This window comes from Micromys minutus (assembly GCF_963924665.1).
Source record: "Micromys minutus genome assembly, chromosome: 17".
NCBI lineage: Eukaryota > Metazoa > Chordata > Mammalia > Rodentia > Muridae > Micromys > Micromys minutus.
The window spans coordinates 42,272,543-42,292,411 of record NC_137952.1 but is presented as its reverse complement, the minus strand read 5'-3'; the positions used below and the strand labels follow the sequence as shown (position 1 = coordinate 42,292,411).

Below are 19,869 nucleotides of genomic sequence, written 5' to 3'. Positions count from 1 at the left end.
CACTATGTTTTCAATCAACACCTGTTCAGGTCAACCTTGTGCGTAGCTTTTCAAAGCTGGATTACTTGGTAGAGAAGTGTTCTATTATATATAGAGAGAGACCATATATACATGCATATATATGTTAATTTCTGCTGTTATACCTAAGAATTTAGCTTTATTATACAACCTGTTGATCTCTCCTACTTCTCTAAATATTATATTCCTATTTTGCTCATGTCAGTATAAGGCTCACTTGCATTGTGACTCTCACTGATAGAGACTATTTCAATTGTTGTCTTTCTCCATGTTTTCTTTTTTATTCCTTATTGCTTGCAACAAAAATACTTTCTTTTTCAAAGCGCTTTCATCTGCCAACATGATATGAATTTTGTTGAATTTTTATCTCCAAAATCTGAAGTCTAGTGGTATTTAGGAGGCCCCTCTCCCCATGCCTATGTATCACAGGCTTGATACACATACATAATTACTGAGTTCACCTAAAGGCCACTTTAAGCGAACCTAATTCAGTACAGACAATAATACAGTGCTTTGCAACCTGCTGGTCAAAAGGAACATTTCAGTAGCAGGTGTGAAGCAAGGAAAACATAGATGTGAATTAGATTTTCCTACCTCCTAATCAGACAACATAGACAAATCAAGTTACTTGAGCCTCACAAGCCTCAGGACATGCCCGTAAAAGGAAGGCAGTGTGTCATAAAATTGTCAGGATTAGTCACACTTGACTGTTTTTTATCTAAGTACTAAATCATAGGCATAGATATGGTCCATGAGTCCTCTCATCAAGGCATCAAAAGTAGATCTTGAAATTGCTGGCCCAGGTTTATTATGAGTATGGCGTCTTACCCAACAATCATTCATGACCCTAAGCATTCATGAACACACCCGAAAGGAATCACATGACATGATGGCTAATCTTGATTTTTTTGACTTGATGACATTTAGAGTCGCCATAGAAACAAGCCTCTGGGCATGTCTGTAATGGAATTTCTAGACTGTGTTAATTGGGATGAAAATCACTACTTTAAATATGACAGACCCATTCCAAGAGTGAAGGTCCCACACTGAATAAAATAACAATGAACAAGCAATGGTATTCATCCCTTTCCTTGCTTTTTGACTGTAGACACAAAATGAGCATCTTCCTCATGGTGCTGTTGGCATGATTTTCATGCCATTGTACACTGTGCTCTGAAACTACAAACCAAAATAAACCCTCCTTCTTCAGGTTGCTTTCATCTGTGTCTTTTCTCTTATCCCCAAGAAAAGTAGCTAATACACTTACAAGGCACTGTCATGTCCTTTTTGGCCATCCCTCTGTTGCCTGATGCTTTAGGACACCAGAATGCTATTTACATCTTTCTTCTGGATGGAATCAGTAATGGCTACTGTTGAAAGAATTATAATTCTCAATCTTAGCGATCCTGATTCATTCCACTGAATCAGAATCTCTTTAGCATTTAAAACCATATGTTTTTTTTCAACTTTCTTTTGCACATCTTTTTCTTAAGCTCCTGATTGTTATTGTCATTTTGTTTTGTCTTGTCTTGATTTGTTTTAATGGCTTGTTGGTCCATTTTGAAATATGGTTTCACCATGTAGAACACTATGGCCTTTAAGCTGAGACAATCCATCTGCTGTTGCTTCCTGGATACAAATACTATCAGTCACCACAACTGTTCCCTTTTTAAACTTGATCTTACTAGTCATGTAGATCTGTGGTTAATACTATTTAAAGAATGGTGTATAGAGTCACAGGATTCTGTAGACTTAAGATACTTTAGCCACAGTTTTGTTTTCTACCATGCCTTACATACAGTGTTAATTTGTTCATATTTTTTAATATGCATTCACTTGATTGGCATAGTAGCCTCTAGAAGGTTTACAAATAAAATAAATAGCAAGATATCTCCGTTCTAGTTCTAAAAATACTTGGTCTGGCATTTTTATTGCTTGTTCAAGTATGAATATGTGCAAACGAACTCTTTGCAAATGACTGTTTTTCTTTTCTAAAATTATAGAAATGAATGTCTATTAAAATGTCATGTTGACTTGGCCGATGAAAGGCAAAATTATATTTTTGAATATCTTCTCTGTTCAACAAATATCCAGACAGTGGCATATAGATACACTAATTTGTAATTTTTTTTCAACGGAAAATTCTCCAAGCAGTCAACTACCCAGGTCATGGTATCACAATTAAGACTCTTTTGCATTAAGCCAATTATGTGATGACTAATGTAGCAGCCCAGATTGGACATTGTCATTTGAAACCTTGGAGCAGCAAGCAATGAGTTCATAAAGATGCAAGCAAGACAGGAGGTGATAGGTGTTCCTTATTAGCTTTTCTCTATGTAAAAATCAGCTTTCTAAAATAGTGGTTCAATAGATTTGTGTCCTGATTTGATAGGTCAGAAACTGAGGATGAAGTTCATTGGGTAGCTGATGGTCTTTTTCATGTACAGAACTACAGATCCAATAAGAAGCCCTACTGCTGGGGATTAGCTAGCATTGGCTGGTATGGCAAATGACCTGGTGCTACAATGGAATAACATGGCTTTTTTTTTTTTTCTTACGTAAACCTTGAGTTATTAGATCAGCAAGAGGGCAAACCCTGATAGTCATCACATTGGATGCTTGTATTGCATTATATTATTTTCTCCCATAGATTACAACAAATTATATATCTGAATCTATAGTCAGTGTGAGAGACGCCTTGGACTCTGTTGGCTGTTTCTGCAATGGCCTTACTGTCTTATCTATTCCTTTCCTTACATTTCCAATTCCATGTGCCTACATTTTAAGATCATTACATTTATGTTTATTGACCCACTTACAGAAAAGTACTCAAAGAATTTTTTTTTCTTTTCTTTTTTCTTTGTTTCCTTTTTATTGAGAGAGAGAGAGAAAGGGGGTGGGAGAGAGAACGATGGTCTCACTCTATAGCTGAGACTGAACAAGAACTAACTTACTACTTAGCCCAGAGTAGCCTTGAATCTGGGGAATTCTTTCTATTCCAGTCTTACAAGTGTTGGGATTACAGGCATAAAACATAAAACCCAGCTAAATAATTTCTTTTAAATTATGTTTTCAAGGCAAAAATAAGATCAGCAAAGTATGGGGGCGGTTGTCATCCTTTACCAATCTCCAGATCACTCTAAAGTAAAACCCTTCAAGAACAGTGGGGCTTTTCTATGTTCTTCACATCTTCTTCCTTATGGTCAAACACGTAAGAGAAACACTTGGAAGGAGGAAAGGTTTATTATGACTCATGGGTTCAAGGGATTCAGTCTATGGTTACTAAGTCTCTTCACACTGAGCCTGGAATGAAAAAGAATCATGGCAAGGAACACAATAACTCCCTGTGGTCCAGGAAGCAAGGGCTAGAGTTAAAGTCAATATATGCCTATCAAAGATTTGCATGCCCCAACACATCCCACCTCCAGACTGCCCAGTTCAGCACCTACATGATCTAATTATCTCCTAGTATTACCATCCTCTGGGAACCAAACTTTCAACACTTGAGCCTTTGGGGCCATTTCAGAGCCAACCCTGAAAAGGTGAGAGGTGATTGGGACTATGAATGATCAGATCTCTTTAATAGAATGTTTATGTAGACAGAGAATGAGGTAGGCACTTGAGGGAACTGTAAGGCAGAAGACAGATGGCCTGAAAAATAGCAATATAGGATAAAAAGGAGGCAAGAGTTTGATAGGAGAGAAATGGAATATGGTAAAGGAAGAAAGTAGGCAAAGATGTTACCATACACAAAGCTCTGGCCACATTAGCAATAGTCACTAAAATTATCTTAGTGCTTGGACCCTATCAGCATCCAAGCCAGCTGGGCTGAGCCATACATCTGCAGTAAGCCAAGCAAACAAACAACTGAGACAAAGCAGAAAAAGACTATTTAGTCAATGTGACCATACTAGGACCAAAGGCTAAGAGGTCCAGTGACCCCCCCCCCCCCCCAGCTCTGTTTTCTCGTGTTGGTATAAGGTTTAGGTTTAAGTCGAGGAAGGTAAAGGTCTGTCAAGATAACTGCTCCAGGCCAAGGTGTGGTACTGCCTATCAGCATTATCTGAGCCAACACCCAGTACCTCCTGCCAACTGCTCTAACACACTCTCAGAACTATGTAAAATCCTCTTCTGCGAGACAAATTCCCCTCTGGTCAGCACAAGGCTTCGACCTTTTTCTTCTCCCAGCATGGGATTTCTGGGGCACAAATGTCTCTCTTTAGAATTTCTCCAATCCTATCAATCCTCCTAACAAAGAAAGCAACATGTCTAAGCCCCAAAATAATCTTACAACCTTTTATAAGCCCCACAGCAGTGTGTGGAAGGATTCTCAGAGTGACCTTGTTTATCTTACACATAAGTGAGTACCCCTGGTCAAAAAAAGCACATACCTAAAATACGCACATGAAATTGTGTGACAACCTAGTATTGAAAGCCAAGTTAAATCACAAGTTTTCAGAACCATAAAGCACAGCTTCATCATTTACTATAGCTAACACTTATAGGACATACTTTGGCCTGGTAGTTTTCTAAGTATTTGTACTTAGTTCTACCTACCATAATTAGTCTATATGCTGAGTAATTATTAGCTTGTTTTTCATACTGACATATATGTTATTTTGTCACATATGTGTTCTGGATTTGAGTACACACCAAACACTGAGGTGCTTCTCTTTGGGAATTGGTCAGCTTTTGCTTCAGTAATGTTCTAAACTGAACAGCTCTGAAATCTAACCCTTCATGTGTTACAACCACATAACAACCAGCTCTGGCTGACTCAGTTGGGATTGTCTGGTCTTGACTCCAGAAAAAGGCTTATACATTTGCTTCATACATCTCTTCTTCTAAAGCTGAGAATGAAGTATAATCTACCTAAGAAATATTCACAGCAAGCTCATTGGTGTGGGGACCCACGGAGACTCTAAACACCCCCACCCTAGACTGGTTTAGGGTCCAGACCATTGGTCAGTGTCGGTTAGGTTACATGAAACACATTCAGTATCAATAAGACAAGTAGCTGTATTCCCCAGGGATCATTTAAGGAAAAAAAAAAAAAACAAAGATTTGGAATGAAATTATCTAATCTGTACACTTGAAAAATCAATCTTCTAGATTTTCCAAATAGTACTGTGAAAAATGATAAAAAATGGTGCGACTAAATGGTTTAAAATGAGTGTATCTTCTTGCAGCAGACTACACGCTACCTATTCTCTCTTTGTCTTCCCCAGAATTTTACATCATGTTTGGGAAGAAAAAGAAAAAGATCGAAATATCTGGCCCATCCAACTTTGAACACAGGGTCCATACTGGGTTTGACCCACAAGAGCAGAAGTTTACTGGCCTTCCCCAGCAGTGGCACAGCCTGTTAGCAGACACAGCCAACAGGCCCAAGCCCATGGTGGACCCATCCTGCATCACACCCATTCAGCTGGCTCCCATGAAGGTAGGAAATGGTTCCGTCTTTGGGTCAATTTTAGGCCATGGTCTGATATGACCTAATGTGCCATCTTTAATCAACTATGTAACCTTTTGAAAACGTCCCTACATTAGCCACAGTTAATCTTCATTTGGCAACACACAGAAAAGAAATTTAACCTTCAGATACTGGTTATTGAAATATTCAGGTATAAATATAAGCTACAAAATGAATGTCTCTTAATAATCTCCACTTCCTCTGGCAGTATGAGCAATAGCTTCTAATCAGATATTTTGTTGTACCTATTTCTGCTGTCTTCTATTGGTTTTCAAAATGTCCATTCACAGTTTATGTAAGATAGAATAAGAGATTTCAATAGCAATGAATTATATTTATAGGTGTCTAAATCACTAACATGCATGTATAGATTTATGTGGTTGATATAGTAAATATAAATGTATCTTCACATTTATTTTCATTGTCTAAAAGGAAACTATTTCAAAAATTAGCAAATAGTTTCAGCCTTTGAATAGGCTGTAATTTACCCACTCAGTGCTGCCCTTCTGGTCACTCCCTCCAATGATCCATCCCCCATCCCTAATCCTCAACCCCCATCCCCTATCCCCTTCTCCTCTGAGTGGGTGGGAACACCATCGGATATCCACCCACTCTGGCACTTCAAGTCTCTGACGAGCTGGCTGTGCAGACTTGTTTATGCCAGTGCTTCTCAAGATCTATCACAGATCAGAATCACCTGACAGACTGTTAAAACAGATGTTCAATTTCGGGTTTCTATTTCTGTAAAGAGACACCAGGGCCATAGCAACTCTTCTAAAGGGAAGCATTTAACTGGGGCTGGCTCCATTCTCACCATGGCAGGCAGGAAGCATGGCAAGAGGCAGGAAGACTTAGTGCTGGAGAGGAAGCTGAGAGTTCTACATCTGCATCCCCAGACACCAGGAAGAGGCGGTGACCTACTAGACCTAGCTTGAACTTTTGGATCCTCAAATCCCACCCCCAGTGACATACTTACTCCAAAAAGACCACATCTAGTCCAACAAGGCTGTACCTCCTAATAGTGCCACTCCCTGTGGACCATTTTATACAAACCACCACAACTCAGATAAGAAGTACTACCTCTGTTTCTGATTCAGTAAAACTGAGTTAGGGGTTCCAGATGTTCATTTCTAGCTTTTGGTGCTAACCTGGTGGTCTGAAGACACACTTTGAGAACATTGACAAACGTAGTTATAAGACTTTTATTTACATAAAAGACATGATCAGTGTCTGACTCAGAGCTTCTGGAGCCCCCCAGTGGTTTGCAGTTTTAACAAAGCAGTGCTCTGATGAAGAGTGTGAACACCTGTAAGTACCAATATTCCTGATGTATACAGTAGCACATTCCTGTAATCCAAGCACTCAGAAGACAGAAGTAAGAGGAGTGTGAGTTTCAGCTCAGCCTGAGCTACATAACAATCAACACCCTGCTTCAAAATCCATCGGGGAAGCATTGTTTTCCCTGGGCTAAAGCAAGCACTGCATGTTAGCTTTTCCCCTTTGTAACATCTCAGAATCCACTCTACGTGATGCAATAAAACTCAGGAAGATAGACAAGGAAGGGTCATCACTGACTGTCCCCTCATGTGAGCAGTCAGCACTTCTTTATGTTTTTTTTCTGAATTATTTTTAATTATGAATTAGGATTTTAGAAATTACTTTGAGTATTTTGGTGTATCTGAATTTTACTGTGATGCCATACAATATAACTCTCCTTCAACTTTTTAAATTTAATATAGAGATAAAAGTTCTGATTCATACGGAGGACTTGAGATTAGTTTAAACTGTGACTTTTATAGCAATCACCGTGAATATATGTGTGCCTGGTTCTCATAGTACAGTGTGGGGGTCTTAGGTACCTGAGATTATCTGAGTCTACAAGATCAGACTGTTCTTGTGGTTACTGAGCAATTTGGAATTTCCGTTATGTACCGAAGACACATCAGGCTTTACCAGGGAACAGCATATGTCACATTGTCGTAGTTGATGCCTGAAGTGTCATGATCTCTAGACTTCTATACTTTAAAAGCTTCTTGTTTTTAGTATATTATATAGTAAGTAGTTTTCCATTCTTACATAAACTGGTCTGTTTGGATCCTGAAAATTCGGGGGGGGGGGGGGTCCGAAAATCAAAAAGTCCAAGCATAAACATTTCTGCCACACATCAAATGTAATTCTGTGATTTCTGCTGCTTAATCATCCCACCCGGCTCAGTTTTTTTTTTTTCTCTTTTTAATTGTTCTATATCTTTATGATCTCAAGCCCCAAGAGATTACTGAATATAATAGCCTATCACACTCTAATTTAATACAATTTATTTAACCTAACAGTTTATAATACTTAAAGCCTTTATCTAATTTAGCCACCCTTTATCTAATGTAGCCTTTAAAGCATTCTCTTTTGGAGAACTGGTTTATTATTTATTTATGTGTCTGTGTGAGAGAGTATGTGCATATATTCACACGGGCATGTAGATGGCCTTGAGGATTAGAAGGCTGTCATTTTCCCTAGAGGCAGAGTTACAAAATGGTTGTAAAACACCTGCCATAAGTGCTAGGAACAAAATTCAGATCCTCTGAAAGAGCAAATAGTTGCTTAACTTCTGAGCCATCTACCTAGCCCCTAACCTTAAAAGGCATCTTTAATATATATCTAACTTATAATTTTAAAGATGGCATATGTGTGTTAATTCTTTGATAATTCTATACATTGTATTTTTATCACATTGGCCCCACCCTCCATCTAATATCCATTCCATCTTAATAACCCCCCAAACTTGGTCTTTTTATTTTTTAATCCATGAAATCTAATTAGTGCCACCCAAATATTCTTCGATCTAGGGCATGTGTTTGGTTCTGTCTCTCTCTCTCCCTTCCTCCCTCCCTTCTTCCCTCCGTCCCTCCCTCTCTTGCTCTCTCTCTCCTTCTCCCCCTCTCTCCCTCTCTCCCTCTCCCTCCCTCTCTCTTTCTCTGTCCTAACAGCTATTTAATTGCCAATAGCTCCTCAACTATGGATGGTATTTCCCTCCTTTTTTATTGGATATTTTATGTATTTACATTTCGAATGTTATCCCCTTTCCTGGGTTCCACTCCAGAAACCCCTTATCCCCTCCCTGTCCCCCTGCTTCTATGAGGGTGCTCCCCTTCTTCTCCACATGCTCCCACCTCACTGCCCTGGCATTTACGGACACTGAGGAATCCAGCCTTCACAGGACCAAGGGCCTCCTCCTACTGATACCAGACAATGTCATCCTCTGCTACATGTGCTGCTAGAGGCACTGGTTCCTCCATGTGTACTCTTTGGTTGGTGGTTTAGTCTCTGGGAGCTCTGAGGGGTTGAAGGTCTGGTTGGTTGATATTGTTGTTCTACCTATGAAGTTGCAAACCCCTTCAGCTCAAGAAATCCTGTCTCCAACTCTTCCATTGGGTCTCTGTGCTCACTCCAATAGTTAGCTGTGAGCATCTGCCTCCTTATTTGTCAGGCTCTGGCAGAGTCTCTCAGGAGACCCCTATAATAGGCTCCTGTCAGTATGCACTTCCAGGCATCTGCAATATTGTCTGGGTTTAGTGTCTGGATGGTACCTTGGGTGGAACAGTCTCTGGATGGCCTTTCTTTCAGTGTCTGATCCACACTTTTTCACCATATTTTCTATAGACAGGGTCCATTCTGGATTAAAGATATGGAGATGGCCGGGTGGAACCATCCCCCAACCAGGGGCCTTATGTAACCTCTGAATATGGTCTCTACAGGTTTTCTGTCCCCTTTGTTGGGAATTTCGGCTAATCTCATTTTTATTGTGTCCTGGGAGTCTCTTGCTTTCCTGGCATCTGAGACTTGCTGGTGGCTATCCCCAGTTTCCCTTCCCCCATTGCTACATACCTCTATTCAAATTCCTGACCTTCTATATATCATCCCTATCTCCTCCCATACCTGGTCCTACCCACCTTTTTGCCCTCCTCTTCTTGCTTCCTCCCAACTCCAGCCCACTATCTACTTCCTGTGAGTATTTTGTTCTCCCTTCTAAGAGGACTGAAGCATCCACATTTTGGTCTTCTTTCTTCTTGAGCTTCATGTGGTCTGTGAACTGTATCTTGGGTATTCCAAACATTTGGGCTAATATCCATTTATGAGTGAATGTGTGTTCTTTTATGAATGGATCACCTTACTCAGGATGGTATTTTCTAGTTCCATCCATTTGCCTAAGAATTTCATGAAGTTGTTTTTAATAGCTGAGTAGTACTCCATTGTGTAAATGTACCACATATTCATTATCTATTCCTCTATTGAAGGACTTCTGGATTCTTTCTATCTTCTGGCTATTATAAATAAGGCTGCATTAAACATGGTGGAGCATGTGTCCTTGTTATATGTTGGAGCATATTTTGGGTATATGCCCAGGAGTAGTATAGCTGGGTCCTCAGGTAGTACTTTGTCCAGTTTTCTGAGGAACCGCCAGACTAGTTTTTTAGAGTGGTTGTACCAGTTTACAGTTCCACCAACAGTGGAGGAGTGTTCCTCTTCCTCCACATCCTCACCAGCCTCTGAGGTCACCTGAGTTTTTGATGTTAGCCATTCTGACAGGTGTGAGGTAAAATCTGCAGGTGGTTTTGATTTGCATTTCCCTGATGACTAAAAATGTTGAACATTTATTTAGATGCTTCTTGGCCATTCAAGATTCCTCAGTTGAGAATTCTTTGTTTAGCTCTGTCTCCCATTTTTAATAGGATTATTTGTTTCTGTGGAGTCTAACTTCTTGAGTTCTTTATATACATTGGATATTAGCCCTCTATTGGATGAAGGACTGGTAAAGATCTTTTCCCAATCTGTTAGTTGCCACTCTGTCCTATTGACCATGTCCTTTGCCTTACAGAAGCTTTGCAATTTTATGAGGTCTCATTTGTCAGTTGTTGATCTTAGAGCGTAAGCCATTGGTGTTATATTTAGGAAATTTTCTTCCCCAGTGCTCATATGTTTGAGGCTTTTTCCAAATTTATCTTCTATTAGTTTTGGTGTATCTGGTTTTATGTAGAGATCCTTGCACCACTTGAACTTGAGCTTTGTATAAGAAGATAAAAATAGATAAATTCGGATTCTTCTACATGCTGATCACCAGTTGAACCAGTACAATTTAATGAAAACTATGTCCTTTTTTTATTCAATGGTTTTGGCTTCTTTGTCAAAGATCAAGTGACCATAGGTGTATGGTTTCATTTCTGGGTTTTTGATTCTAATCCATTCTTCTACCTGTCTGTCCCTGTACCAATATTATGCAGTTTTTATCACTATTGCTCTGTAATACAGCTTGAGGTCAGGGTTGGTGATTTCCCCAAAAGTTCTTTTTTTGTTGACAATTAGTTTTCGCTATCCTGGGTTATTGGTTATTCCAAATGAATTTGCAAAATCCTTTTTCTAACTCTATAAAGAACTGAGTGGGTATTTTGGTGGAGATTGCATTAAATCTATAAATTCCTTTTGGCAAGATGACCATTTTTACTATAATAATTCTGCTAAACCCTGAGCATGGAAAATTTTTCAATCTTCTAATATCTTCGATTTCTTTCTTAAGAGACTTGAAGTTCTTGTCATACAGATCTTTCACTCACTGGGTTAGAGTCACAAAAAATTATTTTATATTATTTGTGAGTATTATGAAGGGTATCATTTCTCTGATTTCTTTCTCAGTCTGTTTATCCTTTGAGTAGAGAAAGGCTTCTCATTTCTTTTAGTTAATTTTATATCCAGCCATTTTGCTAAAGCTATTTATCAGTTTTAGGAATTCTCCGGGGGGATTTTGGAGGTCACTTAAGTATACAATCATACCATCTGCAAATAGTAATATTTTGACTTCTTCCTTTCCAATTTATATTTTTTGACCTCCTTTTGTTGTGTAATTGTTCTGGCTGACTTTGAATACTATATTGAATAGATAGGAAAGGAGTGGGCAATTTTGTCAAATCCCTGTTTTTAGGGGGATTGCTTCAATTTTCTCTCCATTTAGTTTGATATTAGCCACAGGTATGCTCTATATTGCTTTTGCTATATTTAGGTCTGGGCCTTGAATTCCTGATCTTCCCAAGACTTCTATCATGAAGGGATGTTGAATTCTGTCAATTTTTTTGCCAGTATCATGCGAAAATCATGTTTTTTTTTCCTTTTGGTTTGTTTATATGGTGGATTATGTTAGTTGATTTCCACATATTGAACTATATATGTATCTGTGGGATGAAGTCTACTTGATCATGGCAAATGATTGTTTTGATGTGTTCTTGAATTCTGTTTGCAAGAAATTATTGAGCAGTTTTGCATAGATATTATTAAGTGAAATTGGTCTGAAGTTTTCTTTGTTGGGTCTTTGTGTAGTTTAGTTATAATAGTTTAGTAATTGTGGCTTCATAGAATTAATTAGATAGTGTTCCTTCTCTTTCTATTTTGTGGACTAGTTTGAAGAGTATTGGTATTAAGCCTTCTGTGAAAATCTGATAGAATTCTGCACTCATATCATCTGCCCCTGGGGTTTTTGTTGTTGGCTGGTTGGTTGGTTGGTTGGTTGGTTGGTTGGGAGACTTTTAATAACCACTTCTATTTCTTTACGGTTAACGGACTGTTTAGATTGTTTATTTAATCCTGATTTAACTATGGTACTTTGTATCTGTCTAAAAAATTGTCCATTTCATCCAGGTTGTTCAATTTTGTTGAGTACTGGCTTTTGTAGTAAGGTATGACAATTTTCTGAATTTCTTAGTTTCTGTTGTTATGTCTCCCTTTTCATTTCTGATTTTGTTAATTTGGAAACTGTCATGGTGCCCTCTGGTTAGTCTGGCTAAGGGTTTATCTATCTTGTTGATTTTCTGAAAGAACCAGCTGCTGGTTTTGTTGATTCTTTGTATAGTTCTCTTTTTTTTTCTACTTGGTTGATTTCAGCCCTGAGTTTGATTATTTCCTGCCTTCTACTCCTCTTGCGCATATTTGCTTCATTTTGTTCTAGAGCCTTAAGGTGCGCTGTCAAGCTGCCAGTGTATGCTCTCTCCAGTTTCTGTTTGGAGGCACTCATAGACATGAGTTCTCCTCTTAGCACTACTTTGATTGTGTCTCATGAGTTTGGGTATGTTGTTCAGATTCATTGTGTAAGTTGGATTCCTGTTATTTTTGTTGTTATTGAAGACCAGCCTTAGTCCATGGTGATCTGATAATATGCAAGGGATTATTTAAGGCTTCTTGTGTCTGTTGAGGCCTGTTTTCTGACTAATTTATCTTCAGTTTTGGAGAAGGTATAATGAGGTTCTTAGAAGAAGTATACTGTTTTGTTTTAGGATAAAATGTTCTATAGGTATCTATTCAATCAATTTGGTTGATTAATTCTGGTAGTTCCACAGAGTCTCTGTTTAGTTTCTGTTTTCATGATATTTCCATTGCTGAGAGTGGGGTGTTGAAGTCCCCCACTATTTTTCTGGGAGATGCAATGTGTGCGTTGAGCTTTAGTAAAGTTTCTTTTATGGATGTGGGTGCCCTTGCATTTAGAGCATAGATGTTCAGAATTGAAGGTTCATCTTGGTAGAGTTTTCTTTTGATGAGAATGAAGTTTCTGTTTTTATCTTTTTAAATAACTTTTGGTTTAAATTTGATTTTATTTGGTATTAGAATGGCTACTCCAGCTTTTTTATGTTAATTGAACAACTTTATTTTGAAAAACAAAGGTATATGTTCAGATTTTAAGCATTTATGCACAAAAGTATGAGAATACATTTTTGTCAGTACTTGATTTTATTAAAGGCTTAATTGTATGCATTGAAATCTTACTAGTTACAATGAGCATAAAGGACATATAAAACAAGATGTAACCTGGAAATAGTAAAAGTTTTCTTGGTGTGTAAAGATTAAGCATAATGATTTTTCATTTTCTTTTCTTTTCTTTTTTTGGTCTTGGGTTTTTCTTGAACTTCATATAGACTGTTAGTTGTTTCTGGGGTGTTCAGAGCTGTCTGGGGTTAGTATCCAATTATCAGTGACTGCATATTAGGTCTGTTCTTTTGTGACTGGGTGATCTCACTCAGGATGATATTCTCTAGATGCATCCATTTTCTTAAGAATTTCATAAAGTCGTTGTTTCTGATACCTGAGTAGTACTCCAAAGTGTAAATATACCACAATTTTTGTATCCATTCATCTACTGAAGGACATCAGGTTTCTTTCCAGCTTCTGGCTATTATAAATAGGGCTGCTATGAACATTGTGGTGCATGTGTCTTCAATGTATGTTGGAGGTTCTTTGGGGTATATGCGCAGAAGTGGAATAACTGGGTCTTCAGGTAGTATTATGTCCAATTTTCTGAGGAATCGCCAGACTGATTTCCAGAGTGTTTGTACCAGTTTACAACCCCACCAACAGTAGAGAAGTGTTCCTCTTTCTCCTCATCCTCGCCAGCATCTGCTGTCATCTGAATTTTTGATCTTAGCCATTCTGACTGGTGTGAGGTGGAGTCTCAGGGTTGTTTTGATTTGCATTTCCATGATGGCTAATGATGTCCAGCAGTTCCTTAGATGCTTATCAGCCATTCAATGCTCCTCAATTGAGAACTTTTTGTTTAAGTCTGTACCCCATTATTAATAGGGTTATTTGATTCTCTGGTGTCTAACTTCTTGAGTTCTTTGTATACCTTGGATATTAGGCCTCTTTCAGATGTGGGTTTGGTAAAGACCTTTTCCCAATCTGTTGGCTGCTATTTTGTTTTCTTGGCAGTGTCCCTAGTCTAACAGAACCTTTGCAATCTCATTAAGTCCCATTTGTCGATATTTGACCTTAGAGAATGAGCCATTACTGTTCTGTTCAGGAAACTTTCTCCTGTGACTATGTGTTCTGAGGTTTCCCCTACATTCTCTTCTAATAATTTCAGTGTACCTGGTTTAATGCAGAGATCTTTGATCCACTTGCACTTGAGCTTTGCAAAAGGAGATAAGAAAGGGTCTATTTTCATTCTTCTGCATGCTGAGTGCCAGTTGGACCAACACCATTTGTTAAAGAGGCTGTCCTTTTTCCATTGAATGTTTACAGCTCCTTTGTCAAAAATCAGGTGACCATATACGTGAGGGCTCATTTCTGGATCTTCTATTCTATTCCATTGATCCACCTGCCTATCTCTGTACCAGTACCATGCAGTTTTCAGCACAATTGCCTTGTAATACAGCTTGAGGTGAAGGATAGTGATTTCGCAGATATTTTCTTGTTGTTGAGGATGGATTTCACTATTCTAGATTTTTTGTTATTCCAGATGTAATTGCACATTGTTCTTTCCAACTTTATGAAGAATTGGGTTGAAATTTTGATGGGGATTGCATTGAATCTGTAGATTGCTTTTGGTAAGATGGCCATTTTTAAGATGTTGATCCTTCCAATCCATGAGCATGGGAGATCTTTCCATTTTCTCAGATCTTCCTCAATTTCCTTGTTTAGAGATTTGAAGTTATTGATATACAGGAACTGCACTTGCTTAATTAGAGTCACACCAAGGTATTTCATATTGTTTGTGACTATTGTGAAAGGTATATTTTCCCTAATTTCTTTCTCTGCATGTTTGTCCTTTGAGTAGAAGAAGGCTACTGATTTGTTTGAGTTAATTTTATATCCAGCCACTTTGCTGAACTTGTTTATTAGCTGTAGAAGTTCTCTGGTGGAATTTTTGGGGTCACTTACATACACTATCATGTCATCTGCAAATAGTGATGTTTTTACTTCTACCTTTCCAATTTGTAACCCTTTGATTTCCTTTTGCTGTCTAATTGCTCCGGCCAGGATTTCCAGTATTATGTTGAATAGGTAGGGGGAGAGTGGGCAGCCTTGTCGAGTTTCTGATTTTAGTGGGATTGCTTCAAGTTTCTCACTGTTAAGTTTGATGTTGGCTATTGGTTTGCTGTATATTGCTTTTATTATGTTTAGGTATGGGCCTGGGATTCTTGTTCTTTCCAAGACTTTTAACATGAAGGTGTGTTGAATTTTGTCAAATGCTTTCTCAGCATCTAGTGAGATGACTATGTGATTTTGTTCTTTGAGTTTGTTTATATGGTGCATTATGTTGATGGATTTCCATATATTAAACCATCCCTGAATCCCATGGATGAAGCCTACTTGATCATGGTGAATGATTGTTTTGATGTGTTCTTGGATTCGGTTTGCAAGGATTTTGTTGAGTATTTTTGCATCAATGTTCAGAAGTGAGATTGGTCTGAAGTTCTCTTTACTTGTAGGGTCTTTGTGTGATTCAGGAACGAGGGTTATTGTGGCCTTGTAAAGTGAGTTAGGTAGTGTTCCATTTGACTCTATTTTGTGGAATAGTTTTAAGAGTATTAGTATTAGGTCGTCAATAAATGTATGATAGAATTCTGAACTGAACCCATCTGGACCTGGGCTTTTTTTGGTTGGAAGGCTTTTGATGACTGCTTCTATTTCTTTAGGTGTTGTGGGATTATTTAGATGGTTTACCTGGTCCTGGTTTAACTTTAGTATCTGGTATCTGTCTAGGAGTTCATCCATTTCCTCCAGATTTTCCAGCTTTGTTGAGTATAGGCTTTTGTAGTAGGATCTAATTATTTCTTGAATTTCCTCATTTCAGTTGCTATGTCTCCACTTTCCTTTCTGATTTTGTTAATTTGGATACTCTCTCTTTGCCCTCTAGTTAGTCTGGCTAAGGGTTTATCAATCTTGTTAATTTTGTCAAAGAACCAGCTCTTGGTTTTGTTGATTCTTGTAATGGTTCTTTTTGTTTCTATTTGGTCAATTTCTTCTCTGAGTTAGATTATTTCTTGCTGTCTACTCCTCTTGGGTATATCTGCTTCCTTTTGTTACTGAGCTTTCAACTGTGCTATTAAGGTGCTAGTGTATACTCTCTCCAGTTTCTTTTTGGCAGTACTCAGAGCTATGAGTTTTCATCTCAGTTCTGCTTTCATTGCATCCCATAGGTTTGGGTATCTTGTGTTTTTGTTTTCATTAAATTCCAGAAAATCCTTAATTTCTTTCTTTACTTCTTCTTTGACCATGCTATCATGTAATAGAGCACTGTTTAGTTTTCATGTGTATATGGACATTTTGTTGTCTTTGTTGTTATTAAAGACCAGCCTTAGATCATGGTGATCTGATAGGTTTCTTGGGAGTATTTTATTCTTATTATATCTATTGAGGCTTGTTTTGTGACTGAATATAGGGTCAATTTTGGAGAAGATGCTGTGAGGTGCTGAGAAGAAGGTGTATTTTTTTGTTTTAGGATGATATGTTCCATAGATGTTTATTAATTCCAATTGGTTCATAACCTCTGCTAGTTTTACTGTATCCTTGTTCTGTTTCTCTTTCCATGATCTGTCCATTGATAAGAATGGGGTGTTGAGGTCTCCCACTATTATTGTTTGGGGTGCAATGTATTTTTTGAGCTTTAGTAGGGTTTCTTTATGTATATTGGTGCTTTTGTATTTGGAACATATATGTTAAGGATTGAGAGTTTCTCCTGACAAATTTTCCCTGAAATGAGTAAAAAGCGTCCTTCCTTTTTTTTTTTTTTTTTTTTTTTTTTTTTTTTTTTTTTTTGATAACTTTTGGCTGAAAATCTTTTTTTTCTAGCTTTTTTCTTGGGACCATTTGCTTGGAATTTTTTCCAGCTTTTTATTCTGAGGTTCTGGTGTCTGTTTTTGTCACTGAGGCATGTTTCCTGTATGCAGCAAAATTCTGGCTTCTGTTTATGTGTCCAATCTGTTAGTCTATGTTTTTTATTAGTGAATTGGGTCCAATGATGTTAAGAGATATTAAGGAAAAGTGATTATTTTTTTCCTGTTATTTTTGTTAGAGGTGGAATTATTTATGTATGGCTAACTTCTTTTTGGTTTACTGAAAGAAGATTACTTTCTTGCTTTTTCTAGGTTTTTGTTTACCTGTTTGTGTTGGAGTTTTTCATCTATTATCCTTTGTAGGGTTGGATTTGTAGAAAGATAATGTGTAAATTTTGTTTTGCTATTTAATATCTAGGTTTCTCCATCTATGATAACTGTGAGTTTTGCTGGGTAACATCAAGTGGCATTAAGATGTAGAACATCCTCTCCCACTGAGGCCAGACAAGGTAGCTCAGGTAGAGGGAAATCAGGAATTCCAATAGATGGAGAGAGACACAAACCCAGCCACAAAATCTTCAACCCAAAATTTTCCCTGCCTACAAGATGTACAGGGATAAAGATAGACCAGAGATTGAAAGAATGGCCAACCAACCACTGGCCCAACTTAAGGCCCATGGGAGAGAGCCAACACTATTAATGATGTTCTGATCAGTCGGGAACCTAGCAAAACTATCTCCCAAGATTCATCCAGCAGAAACAGGCAGAGACCCACAGCCAAACATTTAGACTGAGCTCAGGGAGTCTCATGAAGGAGTCAAGGGAAGGATGGAGAGAGATTGATGGGACAAAAAAAAAAAAAAAAAAAAAAAAAACTACAAGACCACCTACAATGTCAACCAGTCTGGGCCAATGGGGCTTACTGAGACTGAACCATGAACCATAGAGCATACATTGTCTGGACCTAGGTTCCCTATAAATATGTAGCAGATGTGTAGCTTTGTCTTCATGTGAGTTCCCTAATAATTGGAGAGAGGAATGTTTTTGACCTGGACTCTGCTGTCTTTGTATCCCTTTCCCCTAGCTGAGTTAACAGCCTTCTCTTTATCCTGTGAAAGCTGAAGGGTTGCAGATAATGCCAGATCCAAGCTGGCTCTCCTGATTCTTCCTTATCTCTGCAATTGTCAACATTTCATAACATTCCAAAGTTCAGACTGGACTTCTTCTTCTCCTTTTGTATTTGACCTCTGGCCACTATATTAAAAATAAGTTTAAGAAGACAAAACAGGGAAATGAAAAGAAATATTTTTCAGGTCTGGCTGCTCTATTCTGTGTGACCACCCTTTGTTTTCTCCCTTGTTATAGTTTATGTCCAATAAACCTCAAACAATGAATCCACCTCTATTCTTTTGTAACTGACTGTTCTCCTCCCTATTTTCATCCTGTTATTTTGCATATGCCTCCTCTTGAAGCCAAATAACTTCAATCTGCTATAGCTTTCCTATTCTCTACTTCATTATAGTTTTAGCTCTTTCTTGCTTCTTTTTTTCTCTATTATACTGCAATGTTGGATGTAGAAGCATCTATTTTAGCTCATGAAACCTGATGGCTAATGTTTACCCAGCTGGACTACATCTTTTCATTTCGAAGTCTCTACCTTGGTGGATGAGCATTATAGCTTATCTACCAGTGAGTCCAAAGCAGTCTTAAAAATGAGAAATATTCACAGGCAGAAAGTAAAAAGCGGTCCAGAGATTCTGTATGAAAATCAAGTGTAATGAGTGTGAAGAGTAAATAGATCACCTACAAAGGTGGAACAGAGAGTCCAGAGAGACCAGAAGGACATGGCATCATAAGCAGGGACTGGCTAGCAGATAGTGCAGAGCATTTGGAGCCTGCACTTAAGAGTTTGGTGCCTGATATCCTCCATGGGTGAAGGCTTCAGGTCTAGAATTCACAAGTTGTTCTTTTAGAAAATGAATTGATTCATTTAAAGGTTGGGTAAAGTTTAAAGTTTACCTGCAATGTTGATGTCATATAGAATCTGGTAGGTTAGGCATGAGAAAGTTGAAAGTTGTGAAAAGCTGAAATTCATTTGAAGTTCTTCCAGCTATATGACTGCCAAAAGACTGCTGAGAAAAAAAAAAAAAAACTGCAACACTTCTTTCAGAATAAACAGCGTACTTTTCAAGATGATAAATTCAGTGAAAAACAGAATGTAATTATAAAATGAAACTTGTCTGGAAATTTAACCATGTTTTAAAACTATTTGTAAAAATTCTACTTCAAAAGAACTGCATCAGTGAGTATCTATTTAATCAGAACCAGTGCTCCCACCAGGGGAATAGATGGTTCATCTTCTGTCAAAATCTCTCACATTCAACACTTTGAATAGCTAGTGGAGACAACAGGCAGGCTCTATCAAGCTTTCCCATGCCATCCACATCCCAAAACTCCTTATTGCAACTGAAAAAAAAAATGTCTCTTTAAGCACCTCACCAGCCTAAGGACTGGGAAAACACATTTCTTACATGCCAGAATAAGTACCTGGGTAACATAGTTTTTTTTTTTTTTCAAGTAGGATAAGAAGACCATAAGTAAAGCCAAGGTCTTCAAGCACATGATTTCTTCATGACTGTGAACTGCCAACAATTTTTTTTTACTTTATGATGAAGCTAGACTTCAGGTGTATACCCTTATAACATATCCCCGCTCCCAAAAATCATTCCCCCTCTATCTTTTCTCTCCTCCCCTTATCCTTCTTCATCACTCTTCAGGAGCCATCTAGGAAAG

The 19,869-nt window shown here is 38.0% G+C and overlaps 1 protein-coding gene across 1 annotated transcript in view; it reads left to right on the top strand.

Moving 5' to 3' along the window:
- Window positions 1-5,257: 5,257 nt before the first annotated feature.
- PAK5 (p21 (RAC1) activated kinase 5) overlaps window positions 5,258-19,869 on the top strand; it is a gene marked incomplete at both ends in the record, with an annotated part of 91,744 nt that continues 77,132 nt past the window's right edge. Inside the window, one exon of the mRNA XM_080930958.1 lies at window positions 5,258-5,461. Coding sequence (XP_080787084.1) covers window positions 5,258-5,461 — 204 coding nt within the window. The remainder of the gene's footprint in view (window positions 5,462-19,869) is intronic.